At 53.9% G+C, this 27700-nt stretch overlaps 1 protein-coding gene across 2 annotated transcripts in view; it reads right to left on the bottom strand.

The window, feature by feature from the left end:
* The window catches only part of RHBDL3 (rhomboid like 3), a 49606-nt gene extending 32025 nt beyond the window's left edge, over positions 1-17581 (bottom strand). The window contains exons 1-3 of one of the 2 annotated variants that reach the window (XM_043583672.1): positions 17125-17345; positions 15566-15589; positions 701-859 (exon numbers count right to left, since the gene is read on the bottom strand). In XM_043583672.1, the coding sequence (XP_043439607.1) occupies positions 701-859; positions 15566-15589; positions 17125-17235 (294 nt within the window). In that variant the 5' untranslated portion in view covers positions 17236-17345. Of the gene's footprint in view, positions 1-700; positions 860-15565; positions 15590-17124 lie in introns of both variants that reach the window. The other variant, XM_043583673.1, reaches the window with a different exon arrangement.
* Positions 17582-27700: the final 10119 nt, after the last annotated feature.

Genomic DNA, 27700 nt, shown 5'->3' with positions numbered 1-27700 from the left:
ACTCCTAGCCCTTCCTCTCCGTGGAACTGACCCCACCCCCAGCTCCATGGATGGGCACCGATTGGCCTACGTCAATCAACACATCCCACTGACCCAATCTAGGCCAATAGGTGGGAGGAAATCCCAAGCCTTGTGCGGGAACAGAAGAGTCCCTCTCGTCCTCTGCATGGTGAGGGCCTGAGGGTGTAAGGGCTGGAACAGCTGCAGCCACTTTGCTGCCACACGGAGAGTCTGGAACTGCCAGGGGCTTCTTTGAGTATGGGCTGACGCTGCAGAAGGCAGAACCGAGTGACAATGAGAAACCAGGTCCTCAGAGATGTCCTTCCACCTTCTGAAGCCTGGACTTTTTCAATGTTGCAAGTCAACAGTTCCCTTTCGTTGCCCAAAAAGATCTTTTGTTTTGTTTTGTTTTCTGTTTTTTGAGAGGGAGAGGGTGCAAGTGAGTGAGGGAGGGGCAGAGAGAGAGAATCCCACAAGGGGCAGAAAGACAGAGGGAGAGGGAGAGACATAATATCCCATGTAGGCTCCACACTGTCAGCACAGAGTCGGCAGTGAGGCTTGAGCTCACGAAACCATGAGATCATGACCTGAGCCAAAGTTGGATGCTTAACGGACTGAGTCACCCAGGACCACCCCTGGTCTTCTAAGCCATACACCCCAAACAGGTCCCTCCCAGCAGTGAGAGCCCCAGAGTGCTCACCAGGTTGACAAAATCCTGGTAGCCGATCTGCCCATCCGCCTGGCTGTCGGCGAGAGCCAGGAGCACCTCCCGTTTGTGTGGGTCCAGCTTGGAGCTGTGGCTCTCCAGGAGGCTCCGGAACTTGCCTGTGCTGATGTAGCCTGTGTTCCCAGGGTCAAACTGAGGGAGAAGCACACACAGCAGGGGGGTCAGTGGGGCCCTGCAGGTGTCCCACCTCCATCCCCATGCACGGGCTCCTATCCCCAGCCCTCTGCCAACAGAGGCCCAGGACGCCTCTGGGACATTTCCAAGGACCCCAGAGGAAACATCCAAACAGGGCATGGACAACCACTTAAAAGTCCTAGAAGGCCCCAGAGCCCTTGGAGATCGCCCAACCCAACCATCTCATGCATGGACAGGGAAACAGGCTCAGAGAGGTCAAGCTCCATCCTGTCCGCCCCTAATCCTGACGCTGGACAAGAGGAAAGCAAGAAGGAAAAGGCAAGAAGGGAAGGAAGAGGAGGAACTTCTGGCGTGCGGGCCAGAGGGACTCCAGTGGGGAATGCTGAGGCCCCGGGCCTGGGGAGCAGGGGCCCAGCCTTGCAAATCCTCCTGCACTTGACTGCAGGCGCCTCTCACACCTGCATGCAGGCACACCTACAGCCATACACATGGGCTTCGGTGGGGGCTCCCCAGAGACCCGGTGCAGCTTTGCACCCCCCCTCCCAGGGGTCCCTTTCCACCCTCGTTTCCCAGGGAGACTCCCACTCACCCTGCCCAGCTACTCCGTGCAGTCTCGGGATTCCCCGGGACGCAGGCTGTTCTTGCTGGTCCCCTGCACATTGGACAGACCTCGGGCCGCCAGCCCCCCCGGCCCTTCACTCTCCTCCCTGTGTCTCTTCACCGGGCTGCTGGGTCACTGGCACCGGCCGCACCGCGTACCCCAGCGTTTAGCAGGAGTCGGGCATGATCGGCACTCAGCAAACATTTCTTGGGTGTATAAATAGTGGGTGTTGGGATGGACAGACAGGTACTGATCTTCCAGGGAAGGTATTATCGGTCTTCTTCGTCTCTCCCAGAGAAGCCCATAGCCTTTCCGTGCCTCTTCCACAGCCCCTCTTTGCTCACAGAGCCGCCCCGGGGTCCCCCGCACAGCACACGCCCTGGTAGAGAATGATGCCAACTGTCTGTCGCCACTGCTGAGAGCTGTCCTGTTCAGAGAGTGCTTCCCCACACGAATTCGCTGTGCCTACACACGCTGTGGTGAGCTGCTTAGATTTTAGAAAGCAAACAGTGGGTGTCCGTGTGTGCGCGACAGGGGAGTCCAGGTGACCAAACCCACATTTACTCCTTTTTTTTTCATTTTTAAATTTATTTATTTTGAGAGAGAGAGAGAGAGAAAGGGCGTGAGCAGGGGAGGAGCAGAGAGAGGGAGAGAGAATCTCAAGCAGGCTCCGTGCTGCCAGCACAAAGTCCGATGTGGGGCTCGATCCCACGACCCTGGGATCATGACCCGGGCCGAAATCAACAGTTGGAGGCTCAACCAACTGAGCCATCCAGGCACCTCTCCCCCTTTTCTAGATAAGGTCAACGGAGACTATTTTAGGAAGGCTGTTCCCGCGTGCAGTACCTCTAAGACAATCCAAGAGAAACAGCCCAGACTCACAAGTCATGGGCTATTTCAATTCTTTCCAGAATTCAACGAGGGAGGACATCTCTAAAGAGGTCTATTTAAAAATCTGCCTGTGTCCCCACCCTGAAGTCCAAATACCAGGTTCCAGGGATGACACCTATTTAGTTCACACCACTGAGTATTTCAGGAAACTCAGCCACTCCCTGCGCCACAAAGATCTTTAAGGATGAAAACACCTAACGTTTGCTGACTGTCTCATGGGGCCAAATACCTCCCTAAGCACTTTATGTGTATAATTTCTTTGACACCCCCCCCCCCATGACACCTTCCTGAAGGAGGTCTTATTACTATACTATCCCCATAGGACAGAGGAGGAAATAGAGGCACAGGGGGATGCACAGAGAGGTTAGACGATGTGCCTGGCAGGCGGTGTTCTCCACCCAGACAGTTTAGCAGCACTGGTGGCCACTGACCTTCAGCCTCCAGGGGCTGCCCTGGAGCAAAAGTGAAGGATCACCGTGGTGAGAGGAGGGGGAGGAGGGGGCTCTGGGGGTCTCACGGCCCCATCCTAAACAAAGATTTTGAAAGCAGGACAGAGCCTCACATAGCAACAGTTCTGACCTCCTTATTGCTCGGCTAGGAAAGTGAGGCCTGCAGAAGGAAAGTGGCAATGACAGGCAGCGAGGGTCTCCTTCTGATGCCTGGGACCCCTTGCATCCCCAAGGGCTGATGCAGGACATCTGACTCGCCAGCCTGGCCTCACACAGGCCCCTTTGTGCTAGGTGGGCTGATGGTAGGGATGAGGGGTGGAAGTTGAGAAGCAGCCCTGTGTCCTGGGAACATCCACTCTTCCCCACTGCCACCCTCTATGAGCATTGTGGTGGGGGGGGGGGGCACTGATATGCTTATAGGATAGAGTCTCTCCTGACATGGTCTGGGGGGAGCAAGCCCTCTCATTCAAGAGCAGTGACACCAATTGCTTCCCAGGGGCTTGGGAGGGCAGTGGGGTGGAGGGGCTGGGATCAGGCAAGGGCCCCTTTCCCTTGTTTCAGCTCCAGACAAAGAACCACCTGCTCCCCAGCTCTCCCTCCCCCTCCAGGGCTCCCTGCTGTTGTCCTAGTGACAGGGGCTGCCCTGTGGCTCTGGGAGCCCCCACCCCCTGCCAGTCCTGCCCCAAGCACATTACAGCCTCCAGACTACTGAGAATGAGCTGGAAACAGGCCGAGTCTTCCTTCTCTGCCAAAACTTTACCTTTCATGCCAGGGCCAGACAAGCCAGACAATGGGGGTCATCGCTACCCTAATAACGAGGCCTCAGGGATGAAGAAGGGTGCCTAGCAGGGAGAGAGACACAGGGAATGGGCTGGCTCCACAAAGGATGCCTTCTGCCCCCCACCTCCACCACCTGGGGAAGAGGACAGCAGAGGCAGACAGTGGGCATGGGGTATGGGGGTGGTGCAGAGAGAGGAAGACAAAGGGAGAAACAGTCACAGAGAGAAGACACAAGCAGAAGGTGGACAGAGGTAGGTCCTGATGCCCCAGGAGAAAGCCGAGGGCTTTGAAAGGAGGCTACAAGGAACGAGGGATCCCATTCTTGTTTCAGCCACTAACTAGTTTATATAATTTAGGGTAAACATCTCAAGCCATAATTGCCCCATCTATCAAGCATGACTAATGTCCTTTCAGGTTGTAGTAGGTTAAAGCAAACGTGGGGGCAGCCGCTCTCCAGGGCCGAGGGCTTCACGGACTTGGTGTCCACTTCTACTTGCCTCATTCAGAGCGAAGCAGGGGGCACCCGTGTCAGGGGGCTTGGCTGCCCCTCCTGGGTTCACTTCCTGCCCTTGGGCCTCCCTCAAGGCCAGGTATGGGGGATAAGATCCATGGTCTGGAGCTTTGGGGAAAATAAACCCTACACATGCAATTTTCCCTGTTAATAATGTACTGAGGACCCCAAAGCTCCCCCCTGCCATGTGCCCTGGACTCATCCACTGTTAGCAGTGGGTCGCCTTCTGGATGAGGTCTGGCTGGGTGGGTTCCCGGTGACGGGGGGGGGGGGGGGGGGGCTGATGTGGGGGCCATGGGGGGCAGTGGCTGTGAAAGGGCTGCAGGCAGGGGCCCAGCAGGCAGCCAGGAGTCAGGAGCATCCTCGCAGCTGCCTCCTGAATAGGGCCCCCAGCACTCCGGAGGGAGGGGGCAGGCCAAGTCCACATTCAGCCTGAGTGGAGGATGCTGGCAGCAGGGGGAGGAGAAAGGCACAGACTGAGAGCTGACCCTCCCACAGGCTCCCCGCCCACCTGCCTCCGCCATGAAAAGAGCTGCCAGAGGCTCCTCAGGGACGTTTAATCCCAGCAGCACCCAGCCCTCTGGCCCCTTAATCCCCCAGGTTGCCAGTTTTCCCCCACCCGGGGCCTCACACACGCTCTGTCATGTACCCTGTCTCCTGCCCTGGATCCCTTCCTGTGCACTTACGACCTAGGCTGGGAAAAAGCCTGGGAATCACGTCCTGTACCACCTAAGGCTCTTTCTCTCTTTGGGGCAAAGGAGTAGGGGGAGTTTCAAAAGGAGCCCTGCCCCACCTGCTGCGCTGTCTTGGGCAGATCATTAACCACACTGCCTCAGTTTCTCTTCCAGTCACATGGTAGGAACTCTCCCTTCTCAGGGTGATGTAAGGAAGTCCATCCCCATGGCTGCACATATAAGCAAACCATATGCAAATGAGGTTTGGGGAAAGAGAAATCCACAACCCACACAGCACACAGAGGCAGCCAGTCTTCTATCTTTGCTCCGTCAAAGGGCTGATGGGAAATTTGGGATCAGGATGAGGCAGCTCACATGGGAGGGGGTGAGGTCTCTGCTGTCAGGGAGACCCGGGGACATTGGGGAGAAGGGGAGCAGGCCAGGGGATCATAACGTATGGCCCAGCAGAGCTGAAAGGAATCTCTATGGTTCTCAAACTGCTCTGCAGAAACTTAGGGCAACCCCACTCTGAGTTGTTTCCTGTCCTGGCCTTCTGCACAGCACTTGTTGAACGACAACATGATAGAAGCTACATATGTAGGATGGCTGCTAGGTTTCAGGCACTACGTCATTGAAACCTCAGGTCACCCTATGTCCTGGTTTGGCTGAGACAGTCAATAGGCTTATACCTATTGTCTGAGCATGATTATTACCAGCGCCCCTTTCCCCCTCAAAATGGTCCCAATTTGGATGATAAATTATATAGAGTCCCCCATTTAACCCTCACAACAACCCTCTCAGGTAGATACTATCATGAGCTCCATCTTACAGGGGAGAAAAACGAAGCAGGTGGAGAGCTGAGTTGGCCAAGTTTGAACAGCCCATCGTTGGTGCAGATGGATTCACGTCCGGGCGAAGGGGCCCAGAGCCTGCACTCTCCCATCATTAGGACAGTGTAGCTAAAAAAAAAAAAGCGTGAGAGAGCCCAGTCTAATCCTCTCCTCGGTTCATTTAACAAATATCTACCAAGGATCGACTACGTGCCAGGCACCACACCGCATTTCCTGGACAGGGAAACACAGGTGCGGAGAGCAAAAGAAAGTAGCCCAAGGTTACAGAGCGATTTAGTGGTCAAGACAGGAACAGTTCTGGGCTCCTCCATGGGAACCTGCTCTAGCCTTGCCCTTCCTTGTCTCTCTGTGCCATCCTGCATGCGAAATATAGCCTCTGGCTCGGGGTTTTGTGAACATCAGGCCCAAGATGGTGCCTCAAATAAGGTCCCGTAAGTTTGGGAAACGCTTTTGGAAGGGCCTGATGCATAAAAGCATACTAAGGGGTCACAGTGAAGAGACGTGATTTTGCTCAGCCCAGCATTTCCCAAACTTGCTGGACCTTTGAGCATCATATTTTTCACACCAACACTCCATGAGACACCCTTTGGGAAAAACGCATGAGTCCACTACAGAGTAGTAATTTCTTCCTTTTGTGGAACCTGACCCCCTGTCCATGGTTCCGAACCAGCCTGTCACCTCCATCACTTGAGTGGCAAAGGCCCTCAAGTCAACTGACACTTTGTCTGGAGGCCCCCAGCGGTTAGAAATCTGCGGGACCCAGGCCACAGCCCAAGGGGTAAGGGGGGTGTCACCAGGGAGAGGCTGAAGAATCAAGGACTGGCCTAAGGGACGGCTGGGCTGAGCTCTCAGAGAACAGCCCTGCGGGAGCCAGGATCTGTCTGCTCAGCACCCAGGACAGCGGCGCCACTCCTCCCTCCCCACCCCCCCCCAACCCCTCATGCTGGCTGGGGAGCCAGGCCAAGGTTTCAGAGTTTACCCAGCAGCAGCAAAGAATCCGAGAAAGAAGAAAGGCTCACACACACTTATTTTCTATCTATTATGTATGTGTGAATTGTACAAACTGCATTTCCAGGACAATTACACGTCTGGTCCCTGTTCCCAGCACTCGAATTTCCTTCCTGCTCCTAGGACGACCCCCTCCCTCTCCTTGATCTAGAGAGCCCCAGGATGCCAGTGAAGGGTGTGGGCACCTCCAAGGACACCGAAGGCAGCATCCGGAGTGCCTTGCAGTCTGGAAGGTCGGGACCTGGAATCTAGGGAAGGCTCCCATCCCTGGCCCCACTGCGTGCCCTCGCTGTCCTTCAAGACAGAAGGAGCCCTGGGAAATGACCACATGGCATGCGTGCGGGGTGGGCAGGGGAAAATATGAACAGCTGCCCCTCCTCACTTGGGGGGCGGTTACCAAGGCTCATCTGCTGGGTCCTTGCACAATTAACCAGGCTACCTAGGGGCTTATGCTCAGCAGAGCTGTCCCCACCCAACAGCCAGAGCTCACCAGGGAACTTGGGCCCATTATGGATATTTACTGCCCCATAAATTAGGTCCAGGCCTGCAGCTGCTGAGGTCAGGAGGTGAGGTTATGGGACTAGCAGCTTTCTCTTCCAGTTCTCCCTCCTTGCAAACGAGGACGCTAATTCTCAGGGAGAAAACTACCTCACACTGTTCCCCTGACTTCTCTTCGCTCTGAAATACTGATTTTCACAAATCTTTTATTACTTTTCTTCTCACGTCAACCCTGGAGTGAGTGTGATTAGTCCCATTTAACAGACATAGGAACTGAGGGACACAGAGATAAACAGCTTGCCCAGACCCCCGCCTTGGGGGGGTCACTCAGGAGGGCCCCTGAGCAACCCTCCTCCCCATAAGTCAAACAGCTGAACAGAGCTGTGAGGTTGGTTAGGGAGCTAGAACACCCTTCCCTCAGCAGAGAAGCGGGCATCCTGGCCTGAGTCCAGGCTGAGTCGCTGGATAATGGGCATGTTTCCAGAAACCATCCAATGTGCTCAACACCTGGACTGGAGGGGGAGAGCTCCCAGACTTTCCCTGGGATGCAGGACGCTGGGGTTAGGAGGGCAATGAGGGGTGGGGCCCCTCTTTCCTCCAGGCTTTGTCTCTTTCCACCCTGAAAGCCCCTTGGAAGACTCTGCTTCTTTTTCAGAGCCCCCCAAAGAAGGCCTTGGAGACTCGGGGGGCAGGGGAGACAGCTGGGGGCTGTGACTCAGAGGCAGGTCTCTTGGGTCCCCAGGAGCAGACATAATGCCCATGCTGACTCATCCAGGCACAGCCATCACAGCCGCCTGGGGACTGAAGCTGAGTCACAGCATCAGCCACAAAGGCGGGCATCCTGGCAAGGAGGGGGGGCCGTCACAGGTCACAGGCGGGGTGAGGGGGGGTCAGTGCAGTAGGATTGGGTATGGGCAGGGGCTTACATCTGTCCCATCCCTCCCTTCCCTTCAGCCTAAACCCACTTCCTGCTGCTCCTAGAAGCCACCAAAGAGTCCCTTTGGTCCCTCATTCCCCAGAAAAGAGAAGGCTGAGAGACCCAGAGGAGGGAGTGGGGGTGGGGAGCTAGGATAAGGTAGGATAAAGGGTCACCAAACTCCTCCGCCTCCTGGGCCCTCCACCCTGTTTCAGAAGCCACCTTGTGGAGAAACACATACAACCCCTTCTGCAGAGGATCCTCCTTGGTTTTGCGGCTCTGGGCAGGCCCCGCCCCCTCAGGCCTCAGTTTCCTCCTCTGTAAAGAAGGTCTAGCACCACTCACCTCACAGGGTGGCTGAGAGATCAAAATGAGATGAGGAGATATGGGCATGCAGTAGGCACTCAATATCTGCTCTCTTGAAGAAATACTTACTGACTCAAACCTGCAACGTGCTTCAGGAAAGCTGGGGGGGCAGAGGTGGTGGCTCCCCCTGGGGCGCTCACAACTCAAGATACACATAGACAGAAAAGTGCCCTATTCTCACAGTGGATTACCAGGTCGAGGAGGCTGGCTCTGGGCTCTGGTCACCTGACTGGCGGGACCGTTCACCCTCAGCCACGCAGGCAGCCAGGCAGTGACCAGAGGGGACACTTGGGCATCATCTCCACCCCAGCCAGCCTTTGTCCCAAAGCTTCTCTTCTTTTCCTGCTGAAAGTTCAGGAGGAATGTGGATGTCCAGCTCCTGCCCTGAAGCCAGCTTGATAGGATAGGATGAACCCCACCGGAATCCTGGGGATCTGAATGCTGATTCCACACCTGTGACCCTTACACGTCACATGTTCTTTCGAAATGAAAAGTGTCCATTTCCTTAAGTCCCAGTAAGACGATACAACTGCCAGGTTTCTCAGGTGCTCCCTGCATACTGCCCCTACTGCCCCAAGTGCTACACACACACACTCTCGGGAGCCTCACCACAACCCTGAGGGAAGGATATTATTCTAGGCAGCTTACAGATGAGAAAACTGAGGTTTGGAGAGGTTGCCTGGCTTGCCCATTGCCACGCAGCTGGCAGGAGAACTGGGACTTGAGCCAGATGTGTGTCCTCTTCGTTGTCCTAGTCACTCAGGACGCCAAGTGAGCAAATGGAAGTCTGCATGGCCTGGTGGTGGGAACACAGGTCAGAGGGGAGCAGAGCTGGGCTCTAGTCCCAGCTCTGACAGGACGGCTGCCTATTATGTGGCAGGCAGCACACAGTCTCAGATCCCTTGGCCCCACTGCTCAACTGCTACCACATGTACTTCTGTGAGTGGTCAGGGATACAAGGGTTAATTCAGCATGACTGCCAGGGTCACTGGGACAGGAGCAGGGTAGGGAAGCTGGCTTTGTGGTGGAGGGACTTCCATAGCCTCAAGGGCTCTGGAGGCCACCTGATAATGGAGTGGAGGTACAGAGCCTGAGCAAGGGCTCCAGTCAAATCTACGGCTTTGTCCTTCTCTGGGAACCGCTTTCTGCTGGCTAATCATGTGTTCCGGGGGCCGCCATCAATGCCTTGTCTCTGGGGCAGGTGTTTTCTCCATGGCCCCTCACTAATCCATTCAGTAGCCCCGTGTGAACCTCTTTTCAACTCCCAGAATTTAAGCCAGCGTGCGGGAGAATTGCAAATGAGGTAGGCTTTAGGGTCAGGCCAAGGGAAGACCCCAAGCTGGAGAAAAGGGGGCTGAGCAGGGGAGATACTTGGGGAGAGCAAGCAAAAAAGTCCTCTGGACTCAGAAGTGGCTCTCTTTCGAGGAGACCAGATTGGAAAGGAGCTGGTTTAGGGAGGCCATGCCTTCCTGGTGGGGGCCTGGATCTCAGAAGCAGCCCTAGGCTTCTTCTAGTAAAGTCTGAGTCCCAGTCAAGAGACAGTTGTCAAATGTCCACTGGGTATCAGACATTATGAAGAGTCTCCATTTCCATTTAATTTCCACAGTTGCCACTGGAGTTCAAGATTACTGCCCTTGTTTGAGGCGCCCGGATGGCTCAGTCGGTTAAGCGTCCAACTTGAGTTCAGGTCATGATCTCGTGGTTCATGAGTTGGAGCCCCACGTCCGGCTCTGTGCTGACAGCTCAGAACCTGGAGCCTGCTTCAGGTTCTATGTGTGTGTGTCTCTCTCGGCCCCTCCCCTGTGCATGCTCTCCCTCTCTCTCTCTTTCTCAAAAAATAAACATTAAAAATTTTTTTAAAAGATTACTATCCTTGTTTTACAAATGAGGAAATCGGGCTGAGAGCACTAATGTCACTTGCCCCCAATCACAAAGTCAGTAAGGCTTGAAGCCAGGTCTCTGTGAGTCCAAATCCAGGGTTCTGGACCCAAGAGGCTGCCTAAGTTGCTCTTCAAGCTGGTTGTAGCATGTTTATAATTTCAGTGGTGGGACAGTCAAAACTTGTCTGCTTTCCTTCTGGGAGATTAGCAGTTGGGGCTCTTCTGGGGGTTCTGAGAAATGCACGCTCTCAGTGGAAGGGGGAGAACACACACAAGCACAATCAAATTACTTTCAATCTTTCCTTTTCTTCTTGCTCATCTGTGCTCAAAAGTAATTGTGCTTTGTTGACTTAGCAGAACTCTGCCCCCAAACACTTTTGCTCATTAAACATTTGTAAATCTTGAAGGCATTTTAAGGATGAACCCAAAAATGGTTTTCCCAGCCTGGAAGCCCTTCATGGGTCCTCTATCTGCCACTGACTCACTATTTGACCTTGGACCACTGAGGGCACTTCCCCAGGGTTCAGGAAGGGACTGAGAGTGAGACTTTCCAAGCGTCACCTGAAAAAAGGGAGCCTGGAGGGAACCTATGTAATAAGGTAAAGCAAAGACTGAAGGGTACATTACCTGCACAATTACAAATATCAGGGGAATAGATGAGAAATAAAGAATAAACCTGGGGCGCTTGGGTGGCTCAGTCAGTTAAGTGTCTGACTTTGGCTCAGGTCATGATCTTGAGATTCTTGGGTTCAAGCCCTGCATCGGGCTCTGGGCTGACAGCTCAGAGTCTGGAGCCTGCTTCAGATTCTGTGTCTCCCTCTCTCTCTCTGCCCCTCCCCCACATGCGTGCGTGCTCTCTCTCTCAAAAATAAACATTAAAAAAAAAAAAGAATAAATCCAACCACAAATAAAAATTTACCAAGTGATCAAATTTTCCAAACAACACCTAAAGGAAGTGTTTCTTAATAAGTGATGCTGGCAAGGGGTGCCTAGGTGGCTCAGTTGGTTAAGCGTCCGACTTTGGCTCAGGTCATGATCCCACAGCTTGTGGGTTTGAGCCCTGCATCGGGCTCTGTGCTGACAGCTCAGAGCGTGGAACCTGCTTCAGTTTCTGTATCTCCCTCTCTCTCTCTGCCCCTCCCCCACTCATACTCTGTCTCTTTCTCCCTCAAGAATAAACATTAAAAAATAAAAATTTTAAAAAAAGTGATGCTGGCATAACTGGATAGGAAAAAGGTCTGGATAGAGTCAAGGGTTTGATGATTTTTTTAGTATAGAAAAAGTAGTAGGAAATACAAGTGCATATTCATAAAATCTAAAAAAGAAGGAATGAAGAATGGGGTGCCTGGCTGGCCTAGTCAGAAAAGCGAGTGACTCTTGGTCTCAAGGTTGTGAGTTCGAACCCCACGTTGGGTGTAGAGGTTACTTAACTAAATACGTAAAATGAACTTTTAAAAAAATGTTTAATCAGGCACCTGGGTGGCTCAGTCAGTTAAGCATCTGACTTCACCTCAGGTCACAATCTCGTTGTTCATGAGTTCAAGCCCTGCATTGGGCTCTGTGTTGATAGCTTGGAGCCTGGAGCCTGTTTCAGATTCTGTGTCTCCTTCTCTCTCTGCCCTTCCCCCACTGGCGCTCTTTCTCTCAAAAATAAATAAACATTTAAAAAAAAACATAAAATAAAAAATGTTTATTGGTTTATTTTGAGAGAGAGAGAGAGAGAGAAAGAGAGAGAAAATGAGCAAGGGAGGGGCAGAGAGAGAGAGAGAGAGAGAGAGAGGAAGAGAGAATCCAAGGCAGGCTCTGCCCTGTCAGTGCAGAACGCAACCCGGGGCCCAAACCCACAAACCGTGAGATCATGACCTGAGCCAAAATCAAGAGTTGGCTACCTAACCGACTGAACCACCCAGGTGCCCCTAAACAAATAAACTTTTAAAAAATAATAAAATAAAATAAAATAAAATAAGATAAAATAAAATAAAATAAAATAAAATAAAATAAAATAAAGACAGATGAAGACTGTCTCGGGTCCAAAGCAATAGGAAGAATCATGAAGGAAAAGCTCAACAGATCCAACTATAGGAAAATAAGACACTTTACAGCATATTACACTATAACCACAGATTCATATTTAGGTTACTTTAAAATCTAATATTTAGGGAAACCATTAAGATCCCAAGTACATAAGAAGACGATTCCCTCAGCAGAAGTACACATAGGAAAGAAAGTATATGGAGCGTCTAGGGGTTGGAGTGATGATGTCTAGGTGTCCTGCCCACTAGAACTTCCAGGACCCTCGGGGAAGAAACCAGGGGTGGGGTGAAGAGGGAGAACACGTTACTCTCCTGCTTGAGCGGGCCAGGTTCCCAGAACACCTGGTGGGGCAGGGAAACCTCCAAGGGACAGGGGTCACCTGTTTTCTTCACTTGGAACTCCCACAAAAGGCATCCTGGCCATTTAGTTGGGGGGTGACCACACAGGACCAACAGGCGTAGGGCACAGCTTCAGTCGTTGGGGCTTAATTAGCTTCATGCTGGGTCAAAGCTACTCTGTGTGCTAAAGAACCAGACAGCAGGTCCCAGTTTGAAACTGGGTGCTCACTGGTGCTTCCGTGACCCAGGAGGGAAAGGAGGACTGACTGGGGCCAGCCTCTCATCCCATCGACCTCTGGAAGGTGAACACATCAGCTTGGAGGGACTCTGATAGGTGTCATGTGCCCCACGCCCCCACCACAGTTCAACTGGTCAGGGCTGTCTCTTCCTTCCTTCCTTCCTTCCTTCCTTCCTTCCTTCCTTCCTTCCTTCCTTCCTTCCCTCCCTTTCTTTTTCAACTTGAGAGAGAGAGAGAGCATGCGTGCACAAGTGGAGGAGAGGGGTAGAGGAAGAATCTTAAGCAGGCTCTATGCTCAGCATGGAACCCAATGTGGGGCTTGATCCCTCAGCCCTGGGATCATGACCTGAGCTGAAATCAAGAGTCGGATGCTCAACCCACCAAGCCATCCAGGTGCTCCAGGGCTGTCTAGTTCTGTAAGAGATGGTTGGGGCGCTGCCTCAACCCCCAGCCAAACATTCTTTCCTAAGTGCACCAGGTTCACCAATCCTTGGAGTCCCACCTTTAAGCAGGCCCACAGGAAGAGGCAGGGGGAAAACCCTTCAGCTTTCTGAAGAACCTAGCATCCTGAAGTTCCGCATCCTTCTGTGAAGCTTCCTACCTACTCTCCAGTTAGCCCCGTGCGGGAATGGCCCCAGGCAGCTTCACAAAGGAGGGAGAAGGAACACAGAGGAAATCTGCCAGAGGTCAAGCCCTGCCCAGGAGCGGCTCTCCTTAAACACAAAGCACCCACAGGAAGGCAGGCAACAGAAATGGGCTTCTAATGTCACGTGAGGGATGGGGAAGAAATTACTGTGAGAAAAAATGGTTTGCCCTGAGTATGTCTGGGAGTTTTCTTCCTAGAATTAATTTTTTCTGTCTGGAAAGGTTTCTGGGTGGGCCTTCCCAGAAGTAGGGGCATGCTCCTCGTCGTGACACTAGGGACCTCCCTCCAGCAGGAGAAAATGGATTTCACAGACCACCCGCTATTAGTTGCTACACATCCTCTCTGCTCTCTACACAGCCTCCCCTCTCCCGGCTCCAAAGTCTTCCTACTAAAAGTTTTCCTCCATTCACCCAAACAGTTCCTTTTAAAATGTAAACACACACACACAGAAAACTAATCGAATGAGAAAGAGACACAGAGGGAAAAAAATGAAACACTTTGTTCTAGGTTCTGATTCTAAATCTGGCAGGAGGTGTGAAGGGCTGGCAGCTTGCTGGTCTTAGTATGGGTGACAGCAGGCGGCCCCTCCTGCCTCAGGGCGGCAGGCCAGCAGCGGCTGTGCTCTTAGGAACTGGAGGGAGAGTGGGTGGCATGTGGGGGCAGAGGGAGAGATGTGCCACCCCACTGGGACAGGAGCCGAGTGGATGCTCCCCAGACCACAGCCAGACCTCATGCTAAAGCGGATGACACCCCCCAAGCCCCACCCCAGGCCTGCCATGACTTTCCAGCTGTAATTCCAAGTCTCAGTCCCACTTGGGCACCTGCGTTTAGTGGGTTCCCCAAACCGAACTGGTCTGAAACCAAAGCTGTCATTTATGCCAACACCTGACCCCCACCCTGACTTTCCCTTTTTCCTCCCAGGTTCAGAATCTCAAACTTATCTATGTGCTTCACTCATTGACTCAGGGGCAGTAAGCCTTCCAATTCCCCCGCGGTCACATCCCTCTTCCTTTCCGTTTTTACCTCGTCTACGTCTACTACGTCACTGAGGCAGACCCCTGACTACTTTCCCTCATGCCTGCAACCCACCTTGCCTCCATCCTATCACACAGGACCTTCCCAAAGCACTGCTCAGATCCCTGCTAAAAAAGCTTTCAAAAGCTTCCCCTGCGTGCAACAGGACGAGGTCTGGTCCGAGCTACTTTTAAAGCTCTATCTCATTCTCCAATGCCCTCTGGCCCGACCAGACAGGGCTCTTAAAGTTGCACAGACTTCGTGGCACAATCATGCTTACCGCGGGACCACAGCGTTCACTACTCCCCCTGCACTGGGACATCCCTTGCCTATCCTCTGCATCGAGGAATGGAGCGGGAGAGGGAAATACACAAAAGCTTTCAACAGGAGTACCAAGCAAAGAAGAAACTGTTTCCTTGCCGAAGGTCAACTGTCCATCAATTGATTCCAAAGGTGGCATTTCCAAATCCACCCCCGAAACCTAGACGCTAGGTGTTGCAAACAATCACGTACTATTTCCCCTAACTCTCATCCGTGCAGCAAAGTTAGAGACAGCTTTCAAAAGAGCCCATGCTGTGAGTCATCCTCCAAGGAGGGTAGAGATTTGACTCCACGTGGATCTCTGAAGGTGGAGGTAGGAAAGGAGAGGGGATGTTAACCTCAGCCCTTCCCCCACCTCCTCAGCCCCAACTGCAATCCCCTGGCATATAGAGAATGTCCCCGGCTTTCGATACCTATTGTCCAATTTCTATGTGGTTTAAACCTGGCTCTGGTGAGGCGGAGCTGGGAGAAGGAGGGAGGCAAGGATCTCTCAGGGGAGCCCACCGCCTACTCCTGAAACCTGGAGAGCAGTGGAGAGCAGTGTTCGGTCTCATAGATGCACTAAGCCACGCCCCCACCCCACGTCAGCATCTCAGGAGTGCAGAGCTAGGGAAGCCCACGCAGGCAGGGAGACTGATTGTGGGGAGGGCTGGAAGGAAGTGGGGGGGGATTTAACTGCTCACGTACCTGATCAAACAGGACTTTCCAGTGCTGGTAGAGAGGGAGGCCATGCACAAGAGGAGGAAGAGGAGAGAGAGAGAGAGAAACACACACTTATCACCAAGGACTCTCTAGCCCCCCTGAGATTTCGGACACTGCCTCCCAGTTGCTGCCCAGACTCAGGGACCCGCCACAGGACACCAGGGGAAATGTGGGAAGAGCTCCCCAAGTGAATCTGCACTAAGCAAAGGGAGGGAACTCAGGTTGGGGAGGTTGGGGGTGGGGGGTGTCCCTCACTTGGAGACACGCAGAAAGGGATAAACAGAACAAGGGTGATTCTCAACAATTACTAAATAAAGGCATTCAACTCTCCCCAAGGGCCTCTAATAACTTACACCTAAAGCTTGTAGCCGTGTCTATTCCCACACCTGGGAAAGCTGACCCAGGTGCAATCCCATCAGACCCGCCAGAACCGTCCCAACGTGCTAGGGGCCAGAGACCCCTACTCAGGAAACCTCAGCCTGCACAAACGCTAGCATTTTGCCTGCAGCTTGGGAGGAGGGGTCTCTGGAAAGCACTGAAATCTAAGTGGTCCCTTCCAAGGCTGAGTCTAATTGGTGAGTACGGGGCTTTGGGGCCAGAAGCTGGTGAGAGGTTTAACTGCGTGAGCCAGAGGGAAGGGAGGATGTTAAGCTCCCCTGGGGCACACTCATTCAGACTTGCCGGCTTAGGTTTAGTAGGTTGGGGGGCCTGGCTTCACCTCCATTTCCCATTCTGAGAGAGGGCTAAGGCAGGGCAGAGCGTCTGCCCAGTTTTTCCCTTCTGTCTGCAGGTTAACCTGGGGAGGGAGTAGCTTAGGAAATTCCAGTTCCCAGGACTCCCCGGCGCGGGCTCCGCCGCTGGCTCCCCGAACCGAAGGGAAGGAGACTCCGGCGGCAGATGGCAGGGAAGCCCTCTGGGGCAGCCCCTCCCCATCCTCGCCCGGGGGACCGTCGCAGGCACCGACTCGGTCTGGGACTCCTGGGCTCCCAGTACTCCCCCTCTTCCTCCTCCGGCCAGGTTCAGGGGCTGGGGCCGGCTTGAATTTCAATCAGTGTCGCGACAGGGCAGGTGCAGGGAGGGAGCTAATCCGGAAGCGAAGAAGGGGGTCGCCAGACCGGTCGGCGCTGCCGGGTTCCGGGGACTCTGCGGCGCCCGCTCCTTCCCCGGGCTCAGGGAGCCCGCAGGTCGCGAGTGGGAGGGGAGGGGGAGTCACTGCTGTGACGCGGCCGCCTCTGCGGGAAAACGCCGTGTCCCGGGCACTGCACCAGCCGCGGGGAGGGGGCTCCGGCAGCAGACGGGTCCCCAGCGCAGCGGCGGGGCTGTGTCCCGCAGCGAAACGGCGGGAGCCCGAGCAGGGGGGTGGCGCGCGCGCGTTTGGGGGAGACCGGTCCCTCCGCCCTCTCCCGCCCGCGGGGACCCGGCCAATCCGGGGCGCTCCCGCCGTCACCTTGAAACCTCCAAGTTGCCCCGCGGGGGAGAGACGGGGGCAGCTCCCCCACAGTGCCCCCCAGAAAGTTTGCCCAGGCGGGGGAGGGGGCACTCACGTCCTCCGGCGCCGCCGGCGGCCGCTCCTCGGCCTCGGGTTCCAGCTCCTCGATGCGCTCCGCCTCGGCGCAGGCGGCCACTGCGGGGCCCGGGCTGGGGTGCTCTCCCATGCCGACGCGGGGTCCAGGGCCGGTGGGCGGCTGTGGGGCTCGTCCCGGCGCGCCGGGCTAACTTTGCGCGGCGCGGGCCGCGCCGCTCCGGGGGCCCTGTGCGCACCGCGCCGCCTCCGCGCCAGCCCCGCCACCCGCGCCCGCCCCCATGGCCCCGGCCCCCGCGTCGCCGCCTCGCCACCCCGGGACGCCCGGCCCCTCGCCGCCAAACTTCTCCGCGCTCGCGGCCCCGCCGGCCTCCGCCCAGGCCCCCACGCCCGGCTCAGAGGCGAGGGCGCCCTTGGGCCGGCCCCGGCCCCGCGGCTCCCCGCGCTCCCTTCCCGCTTCCCGCGGCCCCAGCTCTGCGCCGGAGTCTCCTCCTCCCCGCGGACTCCTCGGGGGCGGCGCGCGGGCGGGGGCGGGGCTGCTCCCGGGGACCGCCGTCCCCCGCCCCCACCCCCCCGGGCGCCACCACCAGAGCCAAATCGGTCAGAGCGGCGCGGCCCCGGGAGGCGAGGGGGCAGAGCTGCGGCGGGGCTGGCGGGGAAGTGGCTGCACCGCCCGGAGCGGAGGGGGGGATGTGCGGGCGGGGGGGGGGGGGGCGGGCAGCGCCGCGCCGTCCGTGGCCCCATTACCACCAGCCTCCAGCCGGGGCCCGGGTTTGTCTCGGGGCCGGGGTGGGGTGCAGTGCCCACTTCCCGAGACCCACCGGGTTAACGATCACTTGGAGGCTGCAGATGCGTGAAGGAGGCAGGGGCGAGGTTTTCACTAAGTTGGCAACGTCGGGGTTAACTGGGAGTGAACTGGGGGCGGGATGCTGGGAGGACGGGATCCTCAACACCCTTCCATCTCTCTCTTCCCCTCCTTTCGGTCTCAGATTCTGAGAGATCCAGATAGGTCCAGTAATTTAGGGATGGGAGAAGTCAGACAGGGGCTGCCAGGATCCCCAATCCTAAATCTTTCTCTTCCTGCAGGAGAGCTATGTTGACAGCGCCCTGGCTTCATTTGACCAGGTTGACAGAGGCAAGCCCAGAGAAGTGCCCCAACTGGGAGATGGGAGGTAAAGAAGCTAAAGCAAATAGTGATGAAGTTAGATCGGAGGAATAGGAGATCTTTTAAAGAAGAAAAAAAGGGGGGGAGGTGTTGTTTCCCTGCAGGACCTCCCAGGAGACCGTCTCCCAGAAACAGAGGCTTTGCCTGCAAACTGGTCTGGTGGTCTGCTGGGACAGGTGCCACTCTCCCAAGAGGCACAGGGGCTCACCTCTGGTCAGTGGTCCCCTCCCAGTCCTCTTCCTAACACCCAACACCCACCCACTCACTGGTGTCTGCTCCTCTCTGCTCCCTCTCAGTGAGGGAGGCTCTTTTCCAACACCGAAAGTTGCAATTAATGCTCTCATCATCATAAAGCAGACACATAACCCCAGCCCCGGGATCTAACCTGTGACCATCTCACCCGACAAGGACTGCTCCCCTTAAACACAGAGGAGGAAATTAACTCTGTTCTAATTAGGTGAGTTTGCTACAGACACCAATTTTCATCTCGGTTTCAGAAAGTGTGATCATTTCAACTATTTTTGTTTCTTACCACCCTCCCCCATCCCTACTCTACTAACAAGTCAAGATCCTGCCAAGATTTCCTTGTAAATAAAACTGTCTGCCTAGGGTGTGATTTTGAAAACAGCCTTCAGGGGGACAGAAGAGAGGCCTAACTCCTTTGTGGAAAGAAGCCCCAGAAGGACAAACGGAAGCAGGCGGCCCTGAGGTCAATGTCACTGCCTCCTCCCCACCTTCCTGATATCATCTGCATGACCCATATGGGTGCTGGCTGTGTTGCACTTAGATCTCTGGGACTCGACCAATGGGCCAACAAGCCTGGGATGGGGTGAGGAGAAGAAGGGCTCAGAGAGGCGTCATAGCCACTCTGCTGAGATGCCCAGCAGCCCCTGGACAGCGTTCTGACCCCAGCTGACCTTTGGTTTTTTCGCACCTCTTATCCACATATTGGACTCTGTCATTCCCTCTAGAAGGGACCTTGGCAGGCTCAGTTCAGTTCTCTGAACATGTACGGAGCTCTCCCTAAGTGCCAGTGACGGGGCTTTGGGAATACAGAGATAAGTAGGATCTGGATCCTGCCCTCCAGAAACTGCTTGATTGGGGGAGACACAGGGAAGTCCAGGGGGTATAGAAACCCAAAGGACGGGGCCCTTGAGGGCCCAAGAAGACTTCCCAAAGGATGCGTCCCCAGAACCAGGCAAAGTGAGACACCTGAAGGGAAGGCATTCCAGGCAGAGGAAACACCGCGGGCAAAGGCTGGGAACGTGAAGCAGTCTGGTTTGGCAGGGGAACTACACGCAACCTGGTGTGGCTGCACATGAGATCTGGGCATTTCATGTGAAGAGGGCGGCCTCAAAGGGATGGTTTGAAGGGCTGTGAGTTTCATGAGAAAGGAGCTTGGACTCTACCTAAGGCCAAAGGGGAGCCATTGAAGGGTTGTGAGCCCAAGAATCCTATTTGAAAAGATCCTTCCGGCTGTAATGTGGAAGATAGACAGGAGGAGGTTGGCTTGAGCATAGGGAGAGGGGCAACGCCATCCAAGGAAGAGATCACGAGTGCAGCAGCAATTAGGGGAGAGGGAGGATCCGAGAAGTATCCAGAAGGGCGGCTTGTTCCTCTGTCTGCCCTAGGAACATTTCACCCACACCAAAAGTATCCTAGGAAAGAACTGCCAACCACTAACCAGAAGCTTCCCTTCAGGAGACTGCTTCCCTTACCCTGGCCCTGGCTGGAAGGAGAATGGCCATCTGGACTCGGAGACGAGGTGTAACTCCCAAACTCTGTGAACCTGAGGCCACACTCTCACCTTTTGCCTTCCTTGTTGCCTCGGCCTCGCCCGCCAGCCAGCCCATTTCACCGCACAGCCCCAGGGAAATCGGCAGCTAGGTACACCCCACTCCCCAGCAAGCAGCGGGACATGGGGCCTGGGGCCCCTCTGAGGGATGGGAGTGGCCAGGCTGTCTGATAGCTTCTGTGCCACTCCAGACTAAGATAGCCTGGGGACCAGCACACTCTGTGCCACGCTGGGGACAGAGGAAGGAATGGGTATCAGTGCCTACTCACCTTCACTGAATAGCTGCCATGGGCCAGGCACTTGTAGATGCCCTGTGGTAACTGTACAGGGGCCCTGCCCTCAGAGAACCCCAGGTCTGGTGGGAAATGACAGCAAACAAGGGCCGATTGGCATTGATTGATACCCAACTCTTCATTTTGTAAGCACTCCACACCCATGACCTCTCTTCAAGTAAGTCCCTAACAAGACACTCTTAGTCGATGCAGCGTAAGAGCCTGGGGGAGAGCAGTCTGAGCTCTGAAGAGTCAAACACGGTTCAGAGATGAGCCTTGAAAGATGGGGCAGCTTTGGGGTGGAAGGGTACAAACTGCACCAGAGGAACAGAAAAACCACAGACTGTGTTAAGAACAACTCAGTGGTTGAGCACAAACTGGGGGTGGCCGGGGGGTGAGAACCATGTAGCAAAAGTCCTTGAGTGCCAGGCCGAGGAGCGAGGACCTTGCTCAGTGGGCAATGGAGAAGCAGTGATAGCTTCTAACTAGAGCCGCATTTTAGGGAGATTAAGTTGGCAGCCGCTCAAGAGTGCAATTCATCTAACATTGCGAGTGGCCATTATTTGCCAGACCCTGGCCGAGGTGCTGAGAATACAAAGGGAGTAAGACCCAGGCCCTGGCCTCTTGGGAGAAAAATCGGATAATCCTCTGATTACAGCCTGGTGAGAAAAGGAAGGAGGGAAGAGGAGAGCTGTTTGGGGGCTGAGTCTTTAAGGAGCACCCACCAAGAGAGGGAAGAGTGTAGTTTTAAGGATCTGAACCTGGCGGCCAGAACAAGGTGTTGCCAGGGTTGAGGGGTGGGGGGGGGGGGGGGAAGCCAGAGGGAGCCACTGGGAGGGGGAAGCGGGGTGTGGGGAGCCAAGGAGTTTGTGGACAACATGAGCTGATGAGAAACCGGGGAAGGAACATTCAGGGCTGTAATTACTGCCCAAATCAAATGGCCGTGCAGAGCAGGGGGTGAACAGGGGTGATTTTCTCCAGAACTTTTCGGGGGCTTGGGCCTCTTCTCCAGCAACAGTTTCCCATTCTGACGTCTCCCTCAGCCAGGCATGCACCCCTCAAGGCCCTTTTCTCTCCCTAAAGCAAATCCAAACTGACCCTCACGGTCCCCTCCCACCACGTGGAGCCCCCATCTGAGAAACCTGCAAACAGCTCCTGCCATTTGCCTGCCCGAGATGAAGACATGAGTTATTTTTGACCGAGATCCAAGCCCCAGCCCTGAATTCTTTTGTCTTCCAGGAATCCCCCAGTCATGTTTGAAGCCTGCAAGTCCGAACAGCAGACGCCGCTCAGGGAGGAGACTGCCACTTGGAATCCAACCACCCTCTACCCCAGCTCCCACATTCTTGCCTTATTGCCCGCTGTCTTGGAGATCAAACAGCACAACGCTGCTGCTCTCCTTTCGTCTCTTCCTTTCTCACTCCCTCCAGGGCCCCCAATTTGCCGAGTCACTTAAATCATTACTGAAAGATGTCTAGGTTCACAGACACCAAGCCCTTTCAAAGAGAGGCGTGGGCTCCCAAAAGTGAAGCTCAGAAAGGCACAGAGGAAACTCTCCCAGTTCCGAAATGTAGCCAACCCCATGTTCGGGAAAAACGATAAGCTGCTTTGCTGGCTCTCAGTTTCCTTCTGTCTCCTTGGGGCTTGGCTGGTCCCCAGGGTGCCACTTCTGGCTCTCTTTGGGCTTCCCACACTCTCTGCGACCTTTGGTTATGCAAGAGGTAAGTCCTGTCCGTTCAGTCACGTGTACCTCTCTGTGCACCTTTCTGTGACGCACGTCCCTCCTCCCCCTGCCCTTCCTTAACCCTCCAGCCCAAACGGACCACTCCTTCCTCTAAGTTTTATCTTCTTTATCCAAGAATGCGTGTCCCTTGAAGGAGAGGATCTGGCCCGTTCGATTTTACATCCATCACAATATGCAACATTGCACACCGTAGGAGCTGAACAAATGTCTGTTTAATGAAAAACAGAGCATGTCTGTTGATATGACACGAAGTCTAATTACATAGTTATTACTCTCAGCCCCCAACGAGAAACTCGTTCCTTGTTTTATGTTGTGGAGAAAAGATTCCTCTGCATAATAAAAATACAATTGTCTGCCTGCTGCCTTCATGTCAAAGCATTTCTACATTTGTCATTCCATTTCATCCTCAAAAAGCTGGCCTTTTTTTAGGGAAAGCAGAATAGGTACAATTGCCTCCAGTTTACAAATGGGGACACTAAAACCCCTGGGCTCGGAGGAGACACGATTCTCCATTCCTCTCACCAAATTTCTTATTTTAAGAGTCTAGGTGGGACACCTGGGTGGCTCAGTTGGTTAAACATCCGCGTCTTGATCTCAGGGTCATGAGTTCAAGTCCTGGGTTGGGCTCCGAGCTGGGCAGGAAGTTTTCTTAAAAAAAGAAAGAAAAACAAACAACACAAACAAAGGGTCAAAGGGAAAAAAAAAAAACAAACCCTAATGTGGTGAGTGCCCTTGGCCCCAACTACTGCTTGCAGTGACTTTCTCCCAGGGCAACCGGGCAGGGCTGAATCAGGGTGCCCAAGTGGGGCAGCTTGTCTAGTTGTGGGCTGGTATGCATCGGGGGGTGTCTTTGGCTTTAGAGAAAAAGCCACTGGTCTGTCTGTCTGCTTAGTTTTTCGTAAAATTACATGTGCAAACTCCTCCCAGAAGGAGGGGAATGGTTCGCTTTCATTCACCACTGCACAGTGCCGGGCTCCTATGAGGTGTCCATCGAGCTGTGTGGAGAGGAAGAGACATTAAGAAACTGCCACGAGGCCCATGGTGAGCCTTTCCACTTGAGTGTACGATCCATGAGGGCAAGGACTTGGTTTTGTTGGCTTACAGCAGTGTCTGTGACTCCTAGAACGGTTCCTGGCATATGGAAAGCTCTCAAAAAGTATTTGCTCAGTGAATAAACCTGTCCTATTTATACTTCTCCAGGCCAAAGAAGGCAAGCCAGGGGTCAGAATTCCTGGGAAGTCTGCCTGGCCTCTGGCCTCACGGGGCCTTCTCGGCCTCCTCAGGGAAAGAATGTCATTAACCCGGCACCTACTCCGGTGAGGGGCTGCAGTGAAGAATGTCTTGGGGCCCACGAGGCAGGCTTTCTGATGATGGGGACACAGCAGCGGCAGCAGCCGCCTGGGACGCCGGGCAGGGGAGTGAGACGGTGGGCACTCAGATCTGCCTCCTCCATTTCTCAGCCGCACAGCCCAAGTGAGGCTGTGTGAGAACTTCTCCGCACACATTGTAAATACCATCTGTCACACTGCCTGCCCAGACGCGGCCTTCCTCCCTGGAAGGGAAGCGTTCTTTATTATTTATGCAGAACGCACCCTACTTAAGTGCTGTGCCACCAGGAGAAGGAGAGAAAGGCCCAGAAGAGTCGAGGACTCCAGGAACCTGCCCCTCGGATAGCCGCTGGACTGGAGGGCTTGGCCATCGCCTCTCTGGGGTGGGAGGGTAAGTCTCCCCTCTTCTGGGGATTAGGAGGTCTGCATCCTCATTCTCACTCTGCCATCAGCTTGCTGCATGACCTTGACCAAAGCACCTCAACCCCGTAGGCCTGTAAATGCAGAGGTCAGACTAGATGAGCTGTGACCTCTCCCCCAGCCCTGAAATACACTTGGGTCATTTGGACCCTTCTCCTTCCTGCCACTCACCCAGAACTGTGTTTGCTCTCCACCCAGGCTGGAAGGGGGAAATACAGATCAAGATGTGATTCCTAAGTACTTGCGAGTAGGCCCAGGAGTCAACAGACCTGGGTCCTTGTCCAAACTCTGTCACTGTTTAGCCATGTGACCCTGGGGACTAAGAGACTGCAGTAGGAGAATCCATCTTGGAATCCCATGATGTCCAACTTTCTATTCCAAAATGGCGCCTATAAACATCTTTGCAGATGGAAACTTGTAGACACGGAGATGAATGAGACGTAGTCTCTGCCCACAGTGAGCAGTAAGATAGGTGGAGAAGACACGCTAAAAACACCTACAGGTACAGTGTGATAGGTACTGAGTAGAGCTGTCTGCCAAGTATGTGGTTGGCAGAAAGGGGGTCCAAAGGGGTGATGCTGGAGCTGGATCTTAAAAGACCAAGTAGGAGCTCGCCAACTGGGTGAGGCTTGATGTGTTCAGGTTGGAGGGTACTGCACGTACTAAGGCAGGAAGGTGTAAATCTGCATGGAAACTGCCTCCTCGTTGTTAGGTGATGGGGACATTCTGAGAGTCTTTGCATTGACTGCAAATCTCCCACCCCTTTGGAACGATCTAGCACTCCCTGGATGGGGGCGAGGGGGCTTGCGATTAATGGCTCAGCCTGGCCTCCCTGTCCATGAGGCACAACAGCAAGGATGTGAGAGACTGACAAGAGTATCTCCTTCCATCTCCTGCCTTTATCTGTTCTCCGAACTAGAATCGGTGAAGCAGGCTGGAAACTGGGGGCTGGCTCAAGTGGTCCTAAGGTGACCCACAATTTTTCCGGTGACCCACCATCAGGCCGGGTCAGAAGAGGAACGCGGCCCTGTGCAAAATGGGGCCCGGAGGCTGGCAGTCAGGGTGGCTGGGCATCCTCCCGTGTGTGGCCAGAGCACATGATCTGTCCTACAGCTGTGGCAGCCTGTCGTGGCTCCTTGGGGAGCAGTCCAAGTCCTCTGCAGAGAGATGGAGTTAACCTGTCCCTTCTCCGTGAAGGACGTCCTGCAACGGAAATGCGCTCAATCTGGTTGCTGCAGCTGTGGTCTGCAGCTCACATGCCCACTCTGCATCCTCCCAAGCACACAAGAACAGTGCAGAGGAAAATGCATGCATCCAAGACCTCCGTTAGCTGTGAGCAGCCTCACAGGCTGCGAACCATGGCGTTAACCGGGCTCGGGGAAAACCACCGAAGCACTGTAAGCATTCTGCTGGTTTGGCTTGCCGCAACAATTTATATCCAAGACAAGGGGGCTGCAAGTCAGGGAAATACCAGAAATGCTGAAGGAACGGGCACATTTGCCAGATGGTTCCTGGGGCACAATTGTATTTGCAGAGGGACGGTCTGCAGAGGGAGGTCCTTTCCTCGGAGAGCAAAGGCGCTGGCTGATGGCTCATTCATTATCCTAGGGCTCATTTGGAGGAGGGTGGTGGCTTAAAGCACACCCACGCTCTCGTCCTCTTCCCAGAACCTTGCAGCTGTGATTGCCTGAGGTTGAAGTGGCCTTCGGGATTGGGCCTCTCCAAGCACTCCTGTGTTTCTTTAGACACCTGCCACCTGTATCTTCTTCCCCAGCTTAAGCCAGTTAGTTCATTTTCCCAGCTGCCAGCTGTCCTTCTCTTTCCTTAATGTATTTGACTGCATTTAGTCAATTACACAGCTTGGGCTCTTACGATGTGAGTTCAGCTGTGCTCCCAGCACAGAACTACAAGGCAATAGGGACGAGGCTGGGGGCGGGGGTGGTTAAGTGGGTTTGAAAATATGAATAACTGGAAGGGCATCTTAAATTATTGGCTACATTAGCACAGAATTTTCGCGAACTCGTTGCCTTTGCCTGATAATGCATGTGTCTGCCTGCGTCTTCCTCCATGAAAACTGCAGGCTACCTCTGTCGTGGTTTTCCTACATATCCCGGGTGGGTTGGTGGTCACGGTCTGAGTCACGCAGATGCCCCCACAAGCCTGGGTCGTGGGGCAGATGCGGTGAGGCGGGTGGGCAGTCAACACAGCTCCTGCGGAGCCCCAGTGATGCTCTGTTGCTCTGGTGGTCAGTGGGTCCCCTCCCTGCAGATGGACAGCATCACAGCAGCAGCAGGCTGCAGGTGGTGAGAATGCCCACTTAATAGGGGACCTGTAACTTCTGTATTACATGGTGACCTCTGTAAGAACAGCATGCCTTTGTGACCGCCTTGCTTTCTCTCTTTTCTAGTATCATGCTGTCAGCGTGGTATCTAGGGGTTTAAGTGGAAAACAGACATACTTATTCACAGCCTTCCATTTGCATCTGGCAGGATAACCTTCACCAAGTTAGTTCACTTAGACTCCCTAAGACTCAGTTTCCTTGTATTTAAATGAGGCTAATATGACACATCTTGGTAGGATGTAGATAAAAAGGATGGGACAGTGCCTGGCACAGAGTAGCTCTCAGTAAGTAAGCATCCTTTTTCCTTCCCTTTTCCCCCTGGATACTCAATACATGGTGTTGAATAGATGAATAAATTACTTCAGAGATGAATACACTTTGGCATCTTTCTTGGATACATTCACATTCCAAAAAGCCCATATACTGCAGTTGTTTAAAAAAAAAAAAAAATCCAAGGCCACGTAACCAAATTTTCGGTTTACAGCAGGAGGCAGCTGCCCTGTGGGGGCTTACGTGGTTTCAACAGACGGAGAAACACTTCTGTTTATTTTTAAAGGAAAATACGAGGAGACTACCTGGGGAAACAATGGCGCAGAACTTTGCGTTTGACCTCTTTCATCTCTCCCTTTGACGCAGGAGGCACACAGTTGGTGCCTAATAAATGCACACCAAAGGTTTGGCCTTCTTCTCTGGGCCTCCAGGTTACAACTCTGACCAGGAATCACGTGAAGTCCTGGAGCCACAGTGTCCTCTAGTGGGGAAGACCGTCATAACACCACACGGAGCTGACCAAACACAACAAGCCCGTTTCCCTAAAGCGCCCCGGATCAGCGCCATAGCGCAGCCTCCAGCGCAGTTTCCCAAGCCTGTCTTCATGACTCGGAAATGACAAACAACACCTTCTCCAGGAAAGGCTCTTCTGAATGCATTACTCAGAGACAGCCACTGCAGCCACATTTGTTCCTGAAAATTCATGAGGCATCAGTCAATTAATGGGGTCGAGGAAATGATTCCAGGCTGCTAACAATCTCACACACACACGCAAACCCCAGACGTTTGCTGCTTCCGACACAAGTACACAGCATGACCTTGAGGTATTCTTTAAAGGAATCTCTACACCCAATGCGGAGCTTAAACCCATGAACCTGAGATCAAGAGTCACACGCTCTGTCGACTGAGTCAGCCAGGCACCGCAACCTATGATACATTTTTTGCCACGGAACTGAACCTGAGCCTCGTCAAATCTCTGGACCTAACCGCCAATTTACAGGAACCAAATTGACAACTAGCAAATTAATAAATTTATAGAGGAATATGTTGAACAGCACCATGGGGAATGCGATCAGAAAAATCCAGACTGTGGAAAGCTCTATAGGAAAAATGACCTGCTTTCTTCAGCAATAAATTGCCAAGAAGAGAGGAAAGAGATGAACCTTTTTTGAGATACTGATTTAAACAAAGCGAGGGGGTGGGGGGAAGCTTGTTTAGATGATTTGGGAACTCTAACCCTGTATATTTGATTTTAAGAAATTG

This window comes from Prionailurus bengalensis, chromosome E1, assembly GCF_016509475.1.
Source record: "Prionailurus bengalensis isolate Pbe53 chromosome E1, Fcat_Pben_1.1_paternal_pri, whole genome shotgun sequence".
Lineage (NCBI taxonomy): Eukaryota > Metazoa > Chordata > Mammalia > Carnivora > Felidae > Prionailurus > Prionailurus bengalensis.
The sequence above is the reverse complement of the archived record's forward strand: the minus strand, read 5'-3'. Positions and strand labels throughout refer to the sequence as shown.